Source organism: Tubulanus polymorphus, chromosome 8 (assembly GCF_964204645.1).
Source record: "Tubulanus polymorphus chromosome 8, tnTubPoly1.2, whole genome shotgun sequence".
NCBI lineage: Eukaryota > Metazoa > Nemertea > Palaeonemertea > Tubulaniformes > Tubulanidae > Tubulanus > Tubulanus polymorphus.
This window is the reverse complement of record NC_134032.1, coordinates 6,168,016-6,189,942: the sequence shown is the minus strand read 5'-3', so window position 1 is coordinate 6,189,942 and position 21,927 is coordinate 6,168,016. Positions and strand designations below refer to the sequence as shown.

Genomic DNA, 21,927 nt, shown 5'->3' with positions numbered 1-21,927 from the left:
AAACTGGAAGTGGCGGTGGTATAGGTCTACAGTAGGCGGAGCCTTATACTATAGCGCACGTAACACATTTTCTGAGAGCTGATTTTACGACTTGTCTAGTTTTCGGTATCCAGTATCTCTGCCTGATAGCAGTAACAGTCCCGCCAATTCTTAAATGTTTACACCTCCTGTGGTGAAACAACACGATCAAACGCGTAATATGGTGATCTGGTAATAGAATGGGAAATTTGGCATCGTACGGTAAAGACGAATTTTGCACACGACTGCCGCATCGAATAAGTCCCCTGTCATCGATGAAGATTTTCAGTTGTTTGACCAGGTTACCGCGTTTGAGTTTCTGATCTGTCAATTGATTCAATTCAGATTTAAAGGATGTTTCCTGTAAGTCCATGACCCATTTGTTTTCTGCTGTTTTCATCTCATCGGCGCTGAGTTCCCTGCTAATCCTATCGGCCGGATTCCACAGATTATGTAAATATCTGAGGAAATAAGCGGTCACACGAACGAGTTCGGTCAACGTTCCATATTTTTCTGGATCAATGATCTTTAAGATACCCGCTTTTTCTAACTGTTCATGTTGTATCGACATTTTAATCGGTTTTAATTTCGTTATCGGCTTGAAATCGCGAGACTGGCCAATCACCGACTTTCAACCGGTCGGGCCCGTGCCACCATAGTGTTGAATTGGCCAGTTGATGAATGGGTATACAAGTGTAAGTAGATCCGCTGGATTATCTTGGGTCGGTACGTAATTCAATTCCACATTGAGATTATCTAATTTCAAAGGATTTATCTCGTGCACCCGGTTTTGAACGAAACACGGAAGTCGATTTTTACTCCTAGTGCAACATCTCGCTATCGGACCAGATAATCGCTTTCCTGAAATGGCAACATGGATTGAGCGCATCGAATGAATATCTGATCAAACGGGCGACGACGGCCATTAACTCGAGGCGCGGTAACGAGAGCTGTTTAACGGGTTCAACTCTGTTTTTCGCTATGACAAGTGCGGTGTTTTTCTCTTGACGTCCGTAGCCACGTGAACTCGCGTCCACAAAACAATGTAATTCAGTATCGGTATCCTCCGACGGCGTAGAAAAATACTTCCGGTTAATGGCTATTTTTCTCGCATTTTGTAGATCTCGGTACAAAGTTTTCCAATTATTGTTCATTTCGTCTGGTGATAATTCATCCCACGAGACATTCGCTTTCCACAATTCTTGGATGAATATTTTTGATTTGATGTGAACCGGCGATAACAGTCCTAACAGATCATTAAGACTCGCCACGCTCCTGACGATTTCGAGCTTCGTAATGATTTCTGGCTCGCTATGCTCGATCACTTGTTTGTATTTAAGCCTTTCCTGATTGAGATCTCACACGAGTCCTAGGTTGCTGACAACGTCATACCCGTTCATAAGTTGTCTTTCCTCGCAATATGTCTGAGGCTTTCGTTGTTACTAGTCCACTCACATAGTTTAAATCCTGCGTCGGACATAATCCGATTTGCGTTATTGTAATAATCGATTGCCGTCGATTCGTCTTTCACCGACGTAACGACGTTGTCTACATATATTCTCGATATCATATCATTAGCTACCGTGCTCTTATCTTTGTCCAAATGCGATTTTATGACGGCATTGAGAATAAAGGGTGAGCACGCTGCTCCGAATAATACAGATTTAAATCGATACGTAATGAATTCGCTTTCGGGATCGTTTGGGTCGCTTAGCCAGAAAAAAATTCGTGAATTTCCGGTCTGGCTCGGTTAGGCCCACCTGTAGGAAGGCCTTTTTGATGTCACTACTAAGCCCAACGTCGAATGTACGAAAGTTCATCAAGAACGAACCAAGATCGTTAACCAGTAGCCCCCGCGGTCCATTTTCCAGGCAGTCATTTAAACTCGGTGACTGACGCGTACGGAAGCTTCAATCATAGACGACGCGAATTGGTGTTGTAGCTGAGTCTTTCTTCACCGAGTGGTGCGGTATATAATGACCTTCGGATTCGTTTTCCTCGTGGATCGTCTCGTTGAATCCAAGCACTTTTTGATCTTCGCTGATTCGATCATAGATTTTCCAGGTATCGTTATTTAGTTTCCTGACCATCGCTTGCGTTCGGTTGGCTGTGTTCAGTCTATGGTCGGCAATGGAGGGTGTTCCGGCCTTCACGGTAGATGCGCAACGTATTGGTTTCCCGCCATTTCGATACAATCCGTCGCGTAATCTTCAAACGTAAGTTCGATTATCGGGTGTTTTATCCCGAGAGTTTCGACTCTCCAAAAGTTTTCGAGTTGGTCTCGTTTATGAGTATCATCGGTGAGGATAAAGTTCGCGTAGTCACGACGGTCGTGACTCGAATTTTTTTGCGGACCCGAAAGAAGATATCCGAGTTTTGATGCAACCGCTGTCGGGCCGTTGCCCCTGACGACTTTGTCCTCAACTAAGGACCAGTAGTAGTCGGATCCAATTAATAGAGCGATTTTGAACGATTCGCGACCGCTTACAGGGTGCGCCAGTTTCAGACCCGATAAATAATGTAAGTTTCACGTATCTTTGATGTGATTACTCATAGGTGTCGTAATGTTCGATTTTACGAGTGCGCTTATCGGCACGTCTCCAATTTCGGTTTTAATGGCTAACTTGACCCGGTCGTATTTCCATTGTTTAGATTTAGTATCTCCAAAGATCGAAAGATTCAGTATTCCGCTTGACTCCGGTTTCAAGTTTAATTTCACGGCAGTTACCCCCGTGATCCAAGTTCGGATCGACCTTCATCAAACAATATGCTGACGGTCTCGGAGCTTTGATGTTTTTCATCAGTAATTTCAGCAACAGCTGTCTTTAAAACGACTGACGTCGATACGGTGATTGAGTCTTGTGAATTTAGCACGCCGATGTACATTTGCCTGTCATTCCGTCGCGAGTTCTGATCGTTACGACCAGCTGATTGTGGTTTTTTGCCGCAGAGAGATGTATGGTGTTTATCTGAACATACGGAACAGCAATAGCGTGACCTGCAGTCTCTGGCCTTGTGATTTTTCCTCAAACAATTTCGGCAGAGATTTTATCTTTTCACTATATCCATCCGTTTTTCCAGAGTGTTATAGATCAGACAATCCCTTGATTTTTGGTCTTTCGTGCAGTAGTTACATTGAATTTTATAATTACGGTCTAGACGGCTAGTTTGACTTGGTTTCTGTGATGAATTAATAACGACGTGTCTGTGGTTTCATCTTCTGAATCGCTGATGAGCACACTTTGAATGGCTTGTCCTGTAAAACCCGCTTGAATCTCATTCTGCAACGCTTTCTTCAATTTAGTTAAATTCCATGCTGAGTCACCATGGTCGCGTGTGATCTGAGTTTCAATTCCCGGTCTTAGAAATCTAGCTCTCCTCGTTCTTATCGATATATTTTAGAACCCTGATATAGCCTTCCAGTTCATCGTAGAACTTTTTCATCTGTTGTATATTTTCGCGTGGTTTTGGCAATTCCCACAATGCCTTCATATAAACGTTGATCAATTCATGAGTTTGTCCGTACTTTCAAGACTTCAATGGCTTCGACGTATTTGTTTCTGTCAGTGATAAGCCCTCGACGCATCGGGATGCATCGGGCCGCTTCTCTGCTGAGTTGCGAAGATACTGGAATTTTTAGATGTCGTCTAATCCGGTATCGTTGTGGATAGCTGATTCGAATGCATCTATAAATAGATCCATTGTAGTAAATTCCCGTTGAAAGTCGGTAAATGTAACTTAGGTAAATTGACTTGCCTTGATTTATTGTTAATTGGCTGATCAGTGGTCGTTGTCGTCCGTTTCGTGTCGTTATTGAACGTTTCAATAACGAATCTGTACTTTATCTGTATTTCGATAATCCGTTCGAATGCGAAATCATCCGCTTATGTGATGGATGATTGTAGATTTTCATGAGGTGTCAACGAGAGAATTATTTGATCGAGTTCTTGTGTGAGGTTTAGCTTTGCGACTGCTGATGATATGATTGCTACTAGATCCTGAACTTCGGCCTACTTCTGTTGATCCGGATTGTAGGCCCTGGTAGACCTCTTCTGCACGATTGAGATATTTAGATACTGCCCTCGGAGGGCCAACCGAGATGCTGTAGGACAGCTCGTTTGGTCCATTGCGTTTTGACGCTCAGTTTCGTCATTCGCATTTTCCAATGTCGTCGACATGATCCTGGTCACGGCACCAAATGTGATGGAGTGACTATCACCACAGAGTTGGCCAGATCCGAAGGAGCAAAGTCGACGAGCGTGTTGTATTTTGTGAATCTAAACAGCATCTAACTTTATAACTACAGTATAGGGTTACTGTATAGTATACATGGTGCGAAACATGTCGTTCTCGACAGTTGGCCCCTGGTCATTATTTAAACGCTAACTCATTACTAATGCTATAGTTCTTGTCCTGTCCTACGCATTTTCTAACGACGTAAGGTTTCCTGCCATCATGTCAGATATCGAGACCAGGCAGGCCATACGGATAGTGTACGTATTAGTCGATCGTACTTGAGTGACGTGGGAAAGTTCAATCATCATACGTGACCCTATTTTAGTCACTCCAAGTACTTGAAGAGCTAATAGTACAGACCCTTATCCTCTTCAATCCAGTGCAATGTCGCAATGATAGACCCTATAAAAACCTACAATATAGAACAATATATTTCGTGTATTAATGATAATCTTTACCTTAGTCATGAAGGTTATAAGATGGTAGTGAGTCGCTGACGTCATTTTCGTGTCGCCACTTATACCTTGTTGGTGGGAGTCCGGAGCAAGATTTGTCAAACGAATAAATACTCTAATCTTATTAATGCAGAGTGTGAAATTTCGCTTTTTTAAAGAATATTTCCCTAACTTATTAGAAAATGCCGATAGTAAGACCGTGGGAAAGTTTTTATCGTTGAATGGGCGAATCACGGCGGCACGAGTGCACCTGTGATAAGGCGGAAATAGTTCCATGTGAAGGCAAAGCTTTTAAATGATTAGACAATCGGAAGTGGTTTATCAACTTTTTTCAACTATAGTGCTGCTTTTTTCCCAACCAAATTGCTAGATTTCGATCGTTTCCCATAAGTCAACACTTGTAATTCACGTGTGACTTTGATGTGTGTAGAGATACATCGTGACTAGCGTATTGAATGGCGGCGCCATGTTTAAGCTGCGCATCGATCGTTGAATAGTGGAAATATAGTTAAGGTGGAATTATCTTGATTTTATCCATACGAAGTTTATTGAAGGTGAGTGTCAACTTAACTGGACCATTACAGTCCCTCTAATTTGTGTGGAGAGACGCTCTTAACCGGCAAAACCGTGGTCTGTTTCGTGTTATCGTTGGCCTACGACACTGACCTTGTTTGAGCGTTTGCCGTCAAATGCCTCTGACTGGATAGCAAGGCTAACCAGCATTGAAAAAAAGAAAAGAATTAATTGGCAGTAGTAAACCTACAAGTCCAGCTGCGGGTACCACCGCTATTTAAGAACAAACCGCAAAGCTACCTAAATTGAAAATACGTTCATTTAACGGAGACGTATTGAAATACAAAGAATTTATGGACCAATTTGAGGCTACTGTCGGTAGAAATACTAAAATTTCTGATTGAAAAATTGGCGTACCTGAAAAGTATGCTGTCTGGTGCTGCCCTTGATTCAATTCAGGGCATTGCTATCACGAGTGTGGAGTAGCCTGTACTATATTAATGGACAGATTTGGTGATGAACAGTCGTCAATAAGTGCTCATTACCCCAAATTGATGAATGTTACCCCAGCAACTACACAGTGGTTAGATTACGTGCTACCTATGATGAGTTAGAACAACAATTTCGTTGCCGTGAGACACTTAATCAAAATATCAGTCAAGACGTATTTGTTTCGGTAATAAATTCGAAATTATCGAAGGAAGTCAGAGTACAGCTGGAGCTGCAAAAAGACCCTGGTGAGAAATGGTCAGTTTATAGTTTACGGGAAAAGCTGAAAGCTTACATTCAACCCGAGAAGTGGCTGAAGAATGTTCTTCGACAGTTTCCTCAAATGAAGAAAAGACAAATGGTTCCCACAAACAACCAACTAATGGAAAATCGCCTCAGCCTAAAATTTTTCCAAGAACTTCGCAGGCACTGTCAGTTGGTTAACCATCTACTCCAAGCTGTATATACTGTAAAGCTGCGCATTGGTCTGATAAATGCTCAAAATTTAAAACCATTGCAGATAGGAACAATCAATCAATTAATTGATTGTTGTTATATTTGCCTTAATGCCTTAAAAAGGGCCATCAATCAAGTAGTTGGGTCACAGATCGTATATGTGCACACTGTGGCTTAAGAAAGGCACATCACCGCAGTCTGTGCCCCAGAAAATTTGGCTCGGAGTTGGCAGCTGCGGCGCCCCCTATCGAGGTTCAATCAAATGAAGCTAAATCTCTACAATCAGAAGAAAGTTTGTTTGTTTCTGGAGAAGCAGTCGTAATGCAAACGGCAACTACAGTAATTTGTGATCCAGAAAAAATAATATCACAAAAAATGCTTTTCGACACTGGTAGTCAACGGTACTATGTCTCTGAAAGATTGGTGAAACAACTTAACTTGAAGTCTAATAAAACTGAACAATTTTCTGTGGTCACATTTGGATGTGACAAACCAAAAGCTGTCAATTCACCAACAGCTAAAGTGGATATACTTTTAAAGGATGGTTCATATAAACGAATGTCGGTCAACATTGTTCCAAAAATCACTGGAAAAATGATTAGATCTCCACTGAACGCTGAAGTCTTCAAAAATATGAAATGATTGTGGAAAGATCTACAATTAGCTGATTCATTTCCATGTTCGGCGGAGTGTTCAGTGATCCACATACTGGTGGGCAATTATTACTACTTGGATTTTATTTTACCTGAGAAAATCCAAATTGCTGAAGGCTTATACCTTCTCTCATCCAAATTAAGATGGGTATTTGCCGGAAGATTTGATTCAGAAACTAGAAATGATGAAATAAGTATGATTGCTTTGTCGAATGGCAATCATATTGAGGGTTTTCAATTTGGGTTTACACTTACAGATACCCAACTCAAGGTCTAAACCTTGAAGACCGGTGGAAGCTAGAGTCTGTAGGCATAACTGATCCAATAACCTCCAGTCATGAAAATGTTTTGAAGATGTTTGAAGAAACTTTGAAGTATGAGAATGAAAGATATTTTGTAAAATGGCCATGGAGTTGGAACTGCCCGACAACAAGGCCCGACAACAATCTCCTACTGGCGATTAAAATCTCTTCTTCGAAGATTTGATCGATCTCCTGACTTGTCTAAACGCTCTGCAAGTATCATAAGAGATCAATTAGAGAAAGGCGTTATTGAACGAGTAATCAATGAAAATTCTGGTGGTCCAGTGAAACATTATATTCCCCACCATGCCGTAGTAACACCAATGAAATCTACAACCAAGGTCAGAGTGGTATATGATGCATCCGCCAAGCGAAAAAAAATTGCAGTAGTCTGAATGGAAGCTTGTTTAGAGATCCAGTTCCGCTGCAAAATCTCTGTGGCTTGCTGTTACGTTTTCGTCTTTATCAGGTGGCGATAATTGCTGATGTCGAAAAGGCATTTCTGCAGGTGGCGCTGCAGTTACCTGACAGAGATGTAACCAGATTTTTCTGGTTTGAAGAATGATGAAATCCCTGATGTCAGAAACAATATTCAAATATACAGATTCTGCCGTGTACCATTCGGTATAATTTCTAGTCCCTTCTTACCCGCTGCTGTAATTGATCATCTCATGCGAGAAGCTGACACTGACGTGGCTAAGAAAATAAGAAAAAACACATTGTCAGAATGATGAGAAATCCCTTAATTTTTACCATGAAGCAAAACAATTGTTTCACAGTGCAGGTATGAATTTAAGAGAATTCGCCTCGAACTCAAGCAAATTGTTAAACGGTATACCAGAGAGTGATCGTGATGAAAGAAAATTATTGAAGGTGATGGGTATTTGGTGGTCTACTGTTGATGATACCTTAAAAATTCCTTCGCCTCACGATTCTACACATGAGACCGTAACTAAGCGGACAGTACTTAGTGATATTGCATCGGTGTATGACCCTATGGGGTATATGGCGCCTATTGTTATTGATGGCAAACTATTTCTCCAAAAATTATGGAGTGAAGAGATGAAATGGGATGATGAACTGGATTCAGCCAAGATGAAAGGATGGCAGAAAATTTCTCGAGAGTTGAAGAACTTACAGTACATAGAAATACCACGCTATATTGGTATTGGTGATAAAGACATTTATCAGCTGTTGTGCTTCTGTGATGCTTCAAATCGTGTATACTCTGCTGTTGTATACTTAAGAGTAACTATCGGTGACGTCTGTCGTGTTAACCTGGTATTTGCTAAAGCTCGTTTAGCCCCTAAAGGGAATAAGATAACTATTCCTCGTATGGAACTCTTAGCTGTCTTGATAGGAGATAGGAGTTTGAAATTCATTGAAGATGAGCTTTCTTTGCCAATTAAAAGTAGAGTTTTGTGGACCGACTCACAATGTGTCCTCAAACGGCTGAAAACAAAGAAAAGTTTAAAATTTCAGTAATCCTGTTTTTAACAAATTTTGTTAAAAACAGGATTACTGAAATTTTGAAGTCTGAAGATATATAGCATCAGAAATAAACCCAGCTGATCTCGCCACAAAACCGAAAACCTGTGAAGAAATTAAAAACAACATAAGTTGGTTGCATGGTCCAGAGTGGTTACTGATATCTCATGATAAATGGCCATCCTGGAATACTGATGTACTAAACTCAGAAGATATCCAGAAAACAGTAGATTCAGAGATCATTGTCAGTTTCAAGGAAGTCGTTTCAAGCTAGTTAAAACTCGTGGCTGGAGAGGGCCTAACAGGAAGAAACCTAGGTCCCTTTGGTCTTGAAACAAAAAATTATTCAACTTGGTTAAAACTCTTGAGAGTGACGGCATGGATCATAAAATTCCTCGACATTTTGATGAAGAAAAAAGTTGATTCTGATCTGTCAGCTGAATTATTGGAGACAGCTAAACTGATGTGGGATAAAGCCACTCAGAAATCGACATATGCTGATATACTTTATGCTGTAAAACATAACCAGAAAAACACACTGAAACAGCAGTTAGGTTTGTTACTAGATGAAAATTCCGTCATCAGATGTGCTGGTTGGCTGGTGAATAGCGACATGTCAGAAGGTAGTAGACAGCCAAAATTACTACCAAAGAAAAATGAATATACTAATCTGATAATAACCCATTATCATCAAAAGAATCTGCACAGTGGGACATCCCAGACATTAGCTGATGTTCGCAGTGAGCACTGTGAGTACGGTGCCAAGCGGTAGAGTTGAAGTCAACAGAGTCATAAAAAGCTGCAGAACTTGCCGGTATTATGAAGGTGGACCGTAAAAACCAACTAACATGCAACCACTGCCGAATGAAAGAGTCTGTAGATCTCTTCCATTTACTTATACTGGCTTGGACTACTTTGGTCCTCCGTACATTCGAGAAGCAAATGAAGTAATGAAAGTCTGGGTTTGTCTGTTTACCTGCCTTACAGTTAGGGAAATACATTTGGAGATGGTTCGAGACATGAGCACGAGTCAGTTTTTGCTATGTCTGAGAAGATTTGTTGCTCAACGTGGAAAACCTAAAAACATAATCTCGGATAATGCCTCTCAGTTTAAGTTAGCTGATGCAACTCTGGCATTTGTCTGGAAGAAATTGATGACAAATCCTGATATCAAAGGTTATGCAGCCAATGAAGGAATTCTTAGGCGGTATATTACTGAATTAGCACCCTGGAAAGGTGGCGTGTATGAAAGAATGGTCGGTGTGGTGAAAAAATCACTAAGAAAAGCTATCGGAAATTTAAGCCTTTCAGGTGATCAGTTAATCACAATTCTGAAAGAAGTGGAAGCTGTGGTTAACTCGAGACCTATCGTGTATGTTGGTGAAGATATAAACTCTGGTGTTGCCTTAACACCTGGGGATTTCTTGTCTATTAAGACTAACACAGGAATTCCAGCTGATAATGTTCATATCGATGATGAAATTGATGACCCAGATTATGAGCGGCCTGGAATGAGTTCTGGAGAAAAAATGACCAGTCTGTGGAAAAAAGGTCAAATACACCTGAATAAATTCTGGGTAGTTTGGTATAAAGACTATCTCCTCAGTCTGCGAGAAAGAAAAAAGTTTACATTAAAAGCGCCTCATTCACAGTCACCATTTGTGCCTGAGGTTGGGGATATTGTTTTGATAAAAGACAATTTGCCCAGAGGTTCCTGGAAATTTGGGAAAATTGAAGAAAATTTTTCAAGCTCAGATGGAGAATGTCGTTCCGTAGTGGTGAAACTTCCATCAGGAAATACTACCAGACGCGCTATCAATACACTATATCCATTAGAGTGTCCCGGAAAAGTGGAAAGTAGTGAGTCATCAATATCGGATGGAGAAATCGAACCACCCACCGAAAACATTATCCTAAAACGACCGGTAAGGAAAGCTACGGTGAAAGCCAGAGAACTTTTACAGGACTTCATCAGTGACAATCGTCTATGAAGTATCGAATTGAACTGACATTAAGTTGGATATAATTTATGTTAAAACGATTTTGCGTTTCGCGGACATTAACTGTACTGTACTTTAAAATCGAAGAGATTGAATGTTAATTATTAAGAACCTAGAGGTATTCAGAGGTTCTATTTCTATATTAAGAACCCAGTTTTCAGAGGTTCTATTTCTATATTAAGAACCCAGTGTTCAGAGGTTCTATTAATATATTATTAAGAACCCAGCGTTCGGAGGTTCTTTATTACAACATGCGTTTATCGTCTTCTCTGTCGGGAGTGTCACCGAAGCTGGGTGAAAATAACTATAGACTATGCAGTGGCGCCGCCAGTATCAGAATTATGTACTAAATACAGGAAATTGATGTAACAATGGTAAGCACATGGTAAATAAAAGTAAAATTGAATTTAAAATCTATCTTATTTGTCACTGTCGGGACACCGTCGGCGCGCCGCTTCAAAGTTATGAATAAAGTATTATATACGGTAACCTATTTGATGTCATACAACAAATAAACCTTTAAAGAAAGGTACCTAGTGTCTGACATTCTACTGAAAAAATCCGGATTGATTCACCCCATAGTTTTTTCATAGTCTACATTTTAGTATATGAATCAATAAAGATGATTGACAGACGCGGGTGCGGTTGTATCAGAGGCGCATTCGTTTGAAAGCGGTTTGAACAAACTGGTTTATTTCGGTTTATAACGTCACAAACCGGTTTGCCGTAGTGTGAGCAAATGCGACGGTTTACTGTGTGGGGTATTCAAAATGGCCGATGATAGCGAGAAGAAAATCATCTGCGTTTTGTCGATAGCTGAATTGTCTTCCTCTGTTGGTTCTGTGACCAATAACAGTATTCGTTCAAACCGTTATCAAAATACGCTTCTAAAACGTTCGTCATCGACCCCAGCTTGTGTTCTGATAAATGTTTTTGAATGTGTTAAACACAAAAAGAGGAGATCTGTAAATCGGATTGCAAATTACTGTGACGTTACAGTAAGTAGATATCTGCCAGAGGACTTTAGGCTACGTTTTAGAATGACTCGTGAAACATTTGATAGGGTTTTGGAGTATGTTGGACCGTACATCATCGAAAGTGGTACACGAAATATACCCGTGGAAAAACAACTACTTGTTTACTTATATTATGCAGGAACACAGGCAACACTCATGCATATTGCTTACATGTTTGGCGTGTGTGAAGCATCCGTGCATAAAATTATCGGTGAGTCGTTTGAAACTAGTTTTGATGGAAAATTTATAATTGTAATGTAATAAGTATTTGTTGTATGTTTTTTTTTCAGTTAAGGTATCTGCCTGTGTGGTTAGACAGGTCATGCCAAAGGTTATAAAGTGGCCATCATTGGAACGTGCGAAAGAAATATTGGCGGGTTTCGAAGGACTTCAAGGATTCCCGAAAGTTTTAGGCGCTGTGGACGGCACGCACATACCAATAAAGGCACCAGTCAAGAGTCCAGAAGCATACATCAATCGAAAAAAGTTTTATTCCATAAACGTATGTGCTATCTGTGATAGTGACTATCAATTTATTGACGTTTATACTGGTTGGCCTGGATCAATCCATGATTTTCGTGTTTTTCGAAATTCTCCCTTATGACATGCAATCGAAAGTACTGATAACCAAGAAAGTATATTTCCTCTTAACAGTCATTTACTTGGAGATTCTGCGTATTCTCTGAGCAGTGTCCTTATTACCCCTTTCAAAGACACTGGCAATGTAACCAGAATACAGAAAAATTTCAATTTCAAACATAGCTCAACACGCATGAGGGTTGAACATACTTTTGGTATTTCAAAAGGCCGATTCCGACGTTTGAAATATATAGATATGAGCGACATGGAACGGATGATGAACTTCATTAGTAGTTGTTTTGTACTTCACAACATTTGCATGTTAACTGACGGAGAATTTGAGGATTATATGCAAGAGGGCTTGCATAACATGCAGGAGAATAATGTACCAGTGTTATGTGAAATGGAAGGAGAATCTGTAAATGGGCGACAGAAAAGAGATATTATATCTGTGCTACTTAATACTGGTTTGTAATGACATTTACCGTTTAATCTCTTGTTTTGATTCAATTTGTAAATTTGTACTTAAATATTGATGCAGACATTTCCATAGAACCAGTCACTCAACATGTGGTTTTGTTATTAGATTTGTCCCAGAAATTGGTTTAATAAATCTCTTAGAAATAAAATTTAATGGTTAGTTTTTTTATTCTACGATGCATTCTATTTTCAACCAGAGATTCCTATTTGATTTGACTTGAGGACAAGAGGAATGATAAATTGGTGAACAAGAGCGCGGCCTTGGTAGCTGACTTGAATAAGGCGTAATGCTGGTGTACTATAAGTGGCGAGTGACAAGTGGGTTCGAGTCCTGCTGGGGCTGCTTACAGTTTGCGGGTGACTCTTCAAAGGCTGTGGTCCCGTCGTGAGGTTAAATGAACAATCCAATAGGATTAATCTTGGGAAACCAAGGTCCGTACAATGTTAAGATAAACCAAAATATTTCAATTTGATGTCTACATCCAACACATGAGGCTCTCCTTACAGAAAAACACAAAATGTTGAAGGAAATAATAAAAATATCTGACATAAAACTTAAATAAAATCGTTTATTATAAACAAAAACTTAAAAATTATAAATGTGAGCCCCAAATGTCTTAAATGTTCTCTTATACCGCCATCTTGACAGTGATTAACAGAACAACAAAACTTGTTAATTTCCTGAGATCTTCATTATACAATATCATGTATGCATTAGTAAAATCTACTAGATACTATATCACTTGAGCTTCTAGGTAAGATTTGACCAATTACTGAACACTCGTAGAAAAATGTAAAAGAAATCACTTCAAAACTAAATACACCAATCCTAGGCTACATTGTTAATAGGATACATTGTTTCTCCTCATTGCTGAGCTAAAAAGTTGACCCAGCCAGCTGCCTATCTACCCTGTACATTATTAAACCATGATCGGACCCGGCAGTTATAAAAATGAAAACTGATTACAAATTTTATTGCAATATAAAAAATTACCCGGCTGATTAGGAGAAACAAGGTATCATTTTCTCCTGCGTCCGTTTATTTGGCCTTTTGCGCTTTGGGGGGTTCTGGGGTAATAAATCTGAAGGATCATCACTAGTACTAATGTCACTCTCTTCAATATCATTATTGTTGAGATTTTCAAATGCTGAGACAGTGAAATCAAGACAGGTGTTGGGCTTGGAGCCTAGGATATTGTCCAACTCATCGAAAAATTTTCACGTTGCAGGGGAGTTCCCAGTTTGATTGTTTTTATCACAGGTTTGTTTGTACATATGAACCAAATTGTTCCATTCAGCTTTAATCTGCTCGCAAGTATATATATAACCTTCTTTCAATTTTTCAGCAATTTTTTCCCAAAGTGGACGCTTCTTCTTCCCCATTTTACTAAAGTCCTCATCAATTTCTGTACGAAGGTGAATGATATCAGGCATTTGTTGTTTGTCTGAAAATAAAAGAATTTAATATGATATTGTTCAGAAAAAACTAACAAATTTAGGCATATTCTGTTTTTTTTAGCAAGACTAATAATGGGCTAAAAATATTGATTAAGCACGGATGACCAATGAAAGATGTCCCCTATAACAAAAATCATAAAATATAGCTATAATATTCAAAGATCAATAAACATAACTTAGTAAAGGAAAGGTTACTAACTGTAGCCTATTTGATATTAAAGACTTACCACTATCAATACTTTTCACAGTTGTTTTACTGTTTACTGTTTGCCTGTTACCAGTAATTTCATCAGTATTAGATACACGTACATTATTTTCTGTTTGAATTGGTCTCTTGTGAACTGGAAAAAAGGAAACAAATTAACAAAGGATCTATGACTATGTCGAGCATTCATATCTATTTTCATCACATATGTCCTACGTAACATAAAACGCAATGCTTTATATGCGGTATCACTCCCGAACTCGCTTCCACCAGCCCCCTGGCCTCACGAAGCGTGATTTCATTACTGGCGCTGTTGCGCATGACGTCATATATCGATTTGCGAAATACTTCCTTGATCGGTAAAACGTTCGCTGATTGGTCAATTTAACGGGAAAACCAACAGAAGTCTACTGACGGTTTGTTACAAGCGCTGTGATTGGTACGACCGGATTCTGGTCGGCTAGTAACGACTCCAACGACTCGTGAGGTCAAGGGGTTCGGGGAACAGCTTAAGCGTAGTGGGTTCGAATCCCTTGACGGGTGAAGATGTGCTTTATACAAAATATTTCAAACTGCTCATTCTCACGACGATTAAACATATGATACCGGTATTCATATGGCAATCAATAGCATTAGTGCCAGGACTGGGAGTAAAGTAGTCTACTGACTGGGTACTATTTTATTCACATCATAGATAGGCCTACTCTACTACATCTTAAAGAACTCTAAACATACTTAACTCTTACCATTACCAGGCAAAATATCGTCAGGAACCCTTATGTGAATTTTTTCATCAGGAGGTAATGCAGCTAAGTCATAATCAGATTTAATTTATTCAATGACAGCAGGTGAATCTGAAATAAGGATGTTCAATGAGCATTATCAATAAATTAACTTTGAATTTAGATAGAATTGCATGCAATGGAGCGAATTACAGCACATACAATCGCTATTAGAAATAGTTTTACGAATTAAATATATTCCGTGCATAAACTAGTATTTAATCTTACTGTCTCTGATCCATTCAAAAGCGTCCATAGAGTCAGCTACGGCGGATATTTTCTTATCAGCGATTACCAAATCAAAGGGGACCGCCATGTTGGAAAAGTCGGTTTGGTCTTGCAAACCGCTCGGCGAACGGTTTGGTCGGAATTAGCCATTATATAATAATAACCATTATAAAATAACCATTTAGGCTTACGCGTGAACAAAGACGACGGTTTATGAAAACCGGTTTGCAAACCGTTATGAACAAATGCGATTTTCCTACAAACCAAACCGGTTTGTGCAAACCGGTTTCAAACAAATGCGCCTCAGCTGTTGAAGACGTTCGATGTAAACAATAATTTTAACCACGTGCGCGATGAAAACAGGGACATCAAACTAAGAAACACTGAATTTTTTAATTACATGTGATTTAAATAGGCATCTGTGCTAGTTTTTCGAAAAGGCCAGGCCCTCTGGAACTGAATTCGACACAGTAATTCGCCTGTAATTTACGATGAATCTTTTTGAAAATTAGCTTGAAGATTTGGTCTGGCGAGATGTCCACCCCTATTGTAGAAAATGTCATTGGTGATCAAATATGGCTGCCATTGGGGTGGCCATTTTGAATTTATTGTTTGCACGATGCAGCCTGCAATTCTTGATGGATTTCCACAAAATCTGGTGTGAGGATCAGGGTAGGTAAGCTGTCCATGCCTTTTGTATATGGATGTCATATATGTTAAAATATTGCTGCTAGGTCAGCCATCTCGAATCTCGAAGGTGTAAGAATATTGGTAGGTGAAATGTGTACCCCTTATTGAAAATTGAGTTCAAGTATGGCCACCAGGGTTGCCATCCATCTTAAATTTCTTTTCAGCACGATGCCTACGCCAATAATTGATGCATTTTTTGCATTTTCTTCGAATCTCTGCAGGGCAGCTAAAATGGGCTTGCCTTTTCGTGAGGATATATTAACAGAAACTGAACATTATCGCCACATAGCCTATACCATCTTATCTATTTCAAAACTTGTTACATCGTTACAATGTAAATCTTTCTGTAAAAATTTGAATACTGAATCATTCTTCTTCTACTGCGTCATGTAGGTACAAGGCCTTGGGGCCTCTTGTTTTCTTATATGCCTATGACTATATACCTATAGCTATGTCTTCCCTCAATAAGTATATCCTAGGAATCGTAACCATTCTCGTAACCATCGCCAGCACATTTGGGGCTGGTCGACAACCGAACTCGGAACCGATACGTATCCTTTTGAAGATACGTATCGGAACCCGATACGTATTTTCGAAAATTTCTTATCCTTCTTCTTATCTCCAATATATTTTTGTCATGAATTTTGATAACTTTTGATTTTTAAAATAATCTACTCAAAATATAAATTTACAATATGTACATGCCTGAACTTGTTTTTCACAAAGGATTCACCAATTAAATTTGATAAGTTCGCTTTGATACGTTTTTCCTGAACTAGACATCATATCCTTGAAAGTAAACTGGAATAATTCTCTAAATGATTTCAAGGACAACAAAATAGACATAGCCTACTTCACAAAGGCTAAGGCACTTATAAAAAGGGAAGTCTCGTCTGAAAATCGCATGTACTTATATAGTATGGTAATACATGTCCATTACAACAAGTTATCATTGACAGGTTTAATGGGTCACAGGAGTTGAGGAACTTTAAAGAATTAGCAACCAAAGAAATATCAGACTTAAAATTTAGCCTGGAAAAATTGGAAGAAAGGATAATTCTCAACAATATGACAAGTATGTATCACAAAAACAAACAGACTTAGATGTTCAACATAGTTTTACTAGATATATGTCATGTGCTATATCTGAGGAAATTAATGATCATTCCACACAGCTGTTAGATCAACTCAATAAATTCAAGCAAGATTTGGAAGAAATAGATAGCGCCGAACGCATATTATAATTCATAATTTTGCAGAACCAAAAATAGCTGACTCTTAAAGCGGTGAAAATTCTGAATTAACAATAATTGAAAATCGAATGAAATGTTTGGGGCTCGGAGGAAAATTGCCAACACTCGAGACGTATACGGCTCGGAAAACGGGATGATAAGAAGCCAAGGCCAATGAGAGTTATCCTTTCAACAACTTCAGAAAAAGAACTAATCTTACAAGCATATTTAAGTTTGCAGAAAACAAAGGATAGTAATCTCAATGCTGTTAGTATCACTCGAAACTGGACACAGGAACAACGGTTACAAAACAAACTGCTACAAACTTCGAAAACTTCTAACAGACCATCGAAACAAACAAGCAAGACTGAAGCATGCTCTACAGAAAATGAGACGAGAAATAGTGCAAAGAATCGACCAGACTACAAAAATCCTCTGAGAAATATTGTGAGATTTCAAATGGACTCATCAGATGACCAAGCGTCGGGTAAATGGGTTGATATCAGTGAAACATGGAGCGGCTCCTTATCAGAGGGGTCTGAATCAACTGCCCTGGGAATCAGCCATTAAACAACAAACAGCCATTAAACATCAGGGCTACGCTTAGCGAAAGAAAAAGAATAGCTATCAGGACTTCTAAGAGTGAAATTTGACTACGAAATTAAAAAAAAGAAAACTTTAAAATCACTAAGAAAAAATGTAGACTTTAATCTCAAGACAGTACGCTCATAAAAAAAGGAAGACTAAGAGGGCACACTAAGTGCCTACCTCATGAGAGTAAACTTTGTTTCAAAGCAAGAGGCTGTCTAGTCATAGGCCTTTACAGGCTTTTAATTGACGTTAAATTATGATATGATATGATATGGTTATTCATCCTTTAATACATACCATACACAGCTCATTATACAGAGTCATAATGCCATTTTAGTCGCCGACCAAATCAGCACGACAAGCGCAGTTCTTCGAGTCTGTAAGTTACTATGAGCTTTGAACAAAAGAAATCTACCGTTGTTCGGCTCAATATGATTATTTGCTCTTTTCAATCAATATCCTGGCGATTTGTTGGTATATGCGTATAGTAGACCTCGCCTTTGTCAGATACTGGGGCCTTTTGATCTGGTCCCAGGAGATATTGACTACATATCTAAATATTTAACATTTTGTAGTGTTGACTTATATGTACTTTCTATAAATTCTGAGGTTAGAACTGGCTTTCTGTTAGATCCAGACCACTTTCCACATTCCAGATAGATCATCTATATACTGCTCTAGAATTCCTTCGTAAATCATTCGTCGTCAATCAAATTGGCAGGTTTAATGTTGCCAGGTGCCATTTTCAGGCTGTCCCGCAGGCCACGACGTATTTTTACACTAAAACCTTTAGCGCGATTTATTGTCGTCCATCCCCCTTTCGCCACAAAAATTAAGGGAACGTATCGTAAGAAAGTTGGCAATGTCTACTTTCTGATGGTGTTAATTTAATTTTTCTCGCTACAATAATCGGACGCAGTAACCGTTAAAGAAAAAATACGTCACTTTTACGAAGGCGCCTCAAAAAATTGGTTAATTTTTTGTCATTGGCTACAAAACTATTTCATGGTTTGTGATACAATAGAACGTTTACTGAAACTGCGGATTGAGTTTAACGCTAAGCGCGCGCGAATGGTTGACCGTCGATATTCTTCACTCTCGGGTGAAACTATTTGCGCAGAAATTTTCTGAACTTTTAAGATTTTTCTTCAAATTACAATCATCATTCGATTATATCCACGTTGAATTGAGGGTACTTGGAGCGTTTCTACGTGGGAGATAAAATTTGCAACGATGTTTGATGTTTACACAGACCGCTTGTTTTCTTATTGGAAGAACGCATCTTTATATCAAATTCGTGTCACCTACGTAGATGCAGTTATTATAGCTATTCTCTGATCGACCCTGTGGACACTGCACTCGGTCCCATGTGACTGTTTAGTGTTCGACGATTGAATATTCTTGTTCATATTAGGCAAGTTTCTCGTCAAATTTTCTGGGCTAGAATATCGTGAATAGGGAAAATTTAAAGCCATATACGTAACTACAAAATTCACAATAAATATGTTAGAATGCTATATCAAGTAACAGTACTAAAGACTAATTTTTTAAAACTTGTTTTCCTTTTTTCATTTATTTTTTTTTGTTTTGTTTTATATTAGTAGTTTGCATCAAGTAGACAATAAGCGAGTCAAAACTTTCTACGATGCCTGAACAAGATACGGTCCAACAATTGTACAACGATCTGCAATACTCGCTGCAGGAAACCGGGTATCCGCAAACTGAGGATCGCACGCAAACACCTAGGACAAAACAACCAGAAAGTGGCATAACTATCGCCATTCTATCACCCCTCAAAGAATGTTTGCCGATACTTCTTCAAGGTGGCGAGTCTTGCCCGGGAAATGTACATCTCGTTTTGTCGACTTCGTGGCTGACCGTGAAACACAGCGAACGAAATCCGCCGTTAAAAGCGGTCTATCTGCACAAAGCGATTTCGATGTACAAGGGAGGTTCTAGCTTCTTAGATGTGTTCGATCCTCCGCGAAGGGTGAGTTACTTGACGAATAACTTTGCAGATGGTTTTGAGAATGGTTTAGATTGCCCGACGTCGAATCCGGTAAATGGTAGATTAGACGACCGAATTTGGACGCGTATTTTGATGGCCCGGGCTGGTGTAGCATATCCGGAGACATTGGCATTTTGTTGCGACGTTTCGGGGTATGAAGTACCTGATGATGCAAATATAGATTTGCAGAAGATTGACTCGCAAACTGATCTACTACACGGTGTCGTCGGCAAAGGAATGGAAAAATTCCTCACAAGTATTGACTCACTCAATTGCCAGGTACGTAAGTTGTACATGGATACCGGGTATTTCAACCAGTGAACGCCCGGAGTCCATCCCTCCCGGATCAAAGTAGAGTGCCACCCCTAAAGCCAGTTTTTTTCTAAGAACAGAACATTTATAATCTGTGTTGGAATAAGACTCAATTAAACCCCGTAATACCGCCATATATATGTCGGAATAGAATTTATGGATTCTTTGAAGTGCAGGGTTTAGCGAAGTACTCTGGTTTAAAAACTCTTTCCATGCGAACTCTGCTGACTACTTGAAGAAAATATTAAAAAATATTCGGTTATCAGACTTCTAGAAGGTCTAATACGCTTCCCTATGCTAAAATAGGATGTTTCCGATGGTTTCTGATGATCTTGACATTTTGGAGTCGTTAGGGGCCCTAAATATCAAAACATAATTTTTGACCTTTGACCGGGGCCCTAGAGGATCCCCCGCTTATTCGCAGCTTCAATTTGTCTCTGAATATCTCCATTATATCCAGTGGATGGTGTACAGTACGGTAAACCGAAAAAATTGCCAAGGAAAAATTGGCCACGAAAAATTGCCAAGGAAAGAATGGCATATCTATGTAGTATAGCAGTCAGATCTATTTATTATGCAATCAATTTTGCCCTACTTCTGTGTATACAAGCTGACCTGAATTCACCGACGTCGTGACCTGAATCGAATTTAATGCATCCACCAGCGAAGTCGAACAAAAGCCAGTGCCTGAGGTTGCCAAGACTACCAGGCATACATACAACTACGAGAAATTATCTCAATAATTGAGATAATTGCTCGTAGCATAGAAGCAGTATAAGCTTCATTATAGGCAGACATAGAGACTTGAAAAACTAGACATACAAACTTTGGTGGAAACTTTTAACTCAAAAAATAAGCTAGATATCCAAAATCTATTAAAGTATACCAAAGTCTGTATGTCCCTACTACGGTAATGTTAATTAAAAACTACCATTGTTCACATGTATAAAGTATGCTCAAACCAATGGCGGATCCAGAGGCATAATATGACTACCGCATTTCGGCAACCGAGTGCCGAAGGCACGATATGTGCGATACGAGTGCCGAAGACACGACGTGCCAACGGGGGGTTTGGGGGTCCTCCCCCAGATAATTTTGAAAAATTTAAAGGGCTGAGATGACATTTCCTGGGTTTTGGAAGGAAAAAATCCTGTTTTAATATGGTTACTTTTTTCCAAGGAATCAGCTAAGTCAAGTCCATCCATGAAATAAATAAAATGTTGTTAGAGGAAAAATTTTGACTACCGCATTAGCGGCAAGTGCGGTAGGCTAAATCCGCCACTACAAACATATCTGAAGAGTATTTTTGTTAAATTTTCAAACCATACATAGTCTATCGTATTTTTTCTATCGGTTCCTGTTACTCAGATGTAGATTATTATATTTCAAACATTGTTGTAACATGCATACATGTATGAATGTCGGTCGCAAACAGTGCACTTGTTTATGCTGAATAAAGATTTTGAATTTGAATTTGAATTTCGAAGCCAGTTAGATAGTACAGGAGCCTGTATACATTACCCCGATGTTACCTGGGGTGACACCCCGCCGTCAACACACTGTTCAACGACTGTTACTTCCGGTAACGCCACGCATGCATAGAGAAAAGAACCCCAAAGAACCAATTGTTCTACCTTCAAAATCCTAAATCACTGATATGGGCATACTTATCCCCAGAGGCACCTACTTGATGTACATAGTGTTATACAAGATAATCACTGACCAAGTGGACCGTG

General features: G+C 39.3%; 3 protein-coding genes and 1 long non-coding RNA gene across 10 annotated transcripts in view; 2 read left to right on the top strand and 2 right to left on the bottom strand.

The window, feature by feature from the left end:
* The window catches only part of LOC141909879 (carnosine synthase 1-like), a 48,728-nt gene that overhangs the window by 6,196 nt on the left and 20,605 nt on the right, over nucleotides 1–21,927 (top strand). For 2 of the 6 annotated variants that reach the window (XM_074800549.1, XM_074800550.1), the window contains exon 2: nucleotides 19,473–20,158. In XM_074800549.1, coding sequence (XP_074656650.1) covers nucleotides 19,517–20,158 — 642 coding nt within the window. In that variant the 5' untranslated portion in view covers nucleotides 19,473–19,516. Of the gene's footprint in view, nucleotides 1–16,008; nucleotides 16,031–17,057; nucleotides 17,124–18,117; nucleotides 18,251–19,472; nucleotides 20,159–21,927 lie in introns of those variants that run through there. The other 4 variants (XM_074800553.1, XM_074800551.1, XM_074800552.1 and 1 more) reach the window with 4 other exon arrangements.
* Nucleotides 44–589, bottom strand: LOC141910299 (uncharacterized). The gene has a single exon (XM_074801030.1). It carries the CDS (start codon nucleotides 587–589, stop codon nucleotides 44–46), a length of 546 nt encoding a protein of 181 aa, XP_074657131.1.
* Nucleotides 9,459–10,601, top strand: LOC141910298 (uncharacterized). Its single transcript, XM_074801029.1, has one exon. It carries the CDS (start codon nucleotides 9,459–9,461, stop codon nucleotides 10,599–10,601), a length of 1,143 nt encoding a protein of 380 aa, XP_074657130.1.
* On the bottom strand, nucleotides 14,112–15,461 carry LOC141910123 (uncharacterized). Of its 2 annotated transcripts, none has more exons than XR_012619837.1 (4): nucleotides 15,359–15,461; nucleotides 15,084–15,202; nucleotides 14,371–14,484; nucleotides 14,112–14,130 (listed from the first exon to the last, which is right to left on the bottom strand). It is a non-coding gene; the product is annotated as an uncharacterized LOC141910123 (long non-coding RNA). The 2 variants fall into 2 exon arrangements; XR_012619838.1 differs by having other exon boundaries at nucleotides 15,095–15,202.

What these genes read in the sequence shown, in the direction of transcription:
- LOC141910299 (XM_074801030.1), bottom strand. Translation starts at nt 589, where the DNA reads ATGTCGATACAACATGAACAGTTAGAAAAAGCGGGTATCTTAAAGATC.
- LOC141910298 (XM_074801029.1), top strand. Translation starts at nt 9,459, where the DNA reads ATGCAACCACTGCCGAATGAAAGAGTCTGTAGATCTCTTCCATTTACT.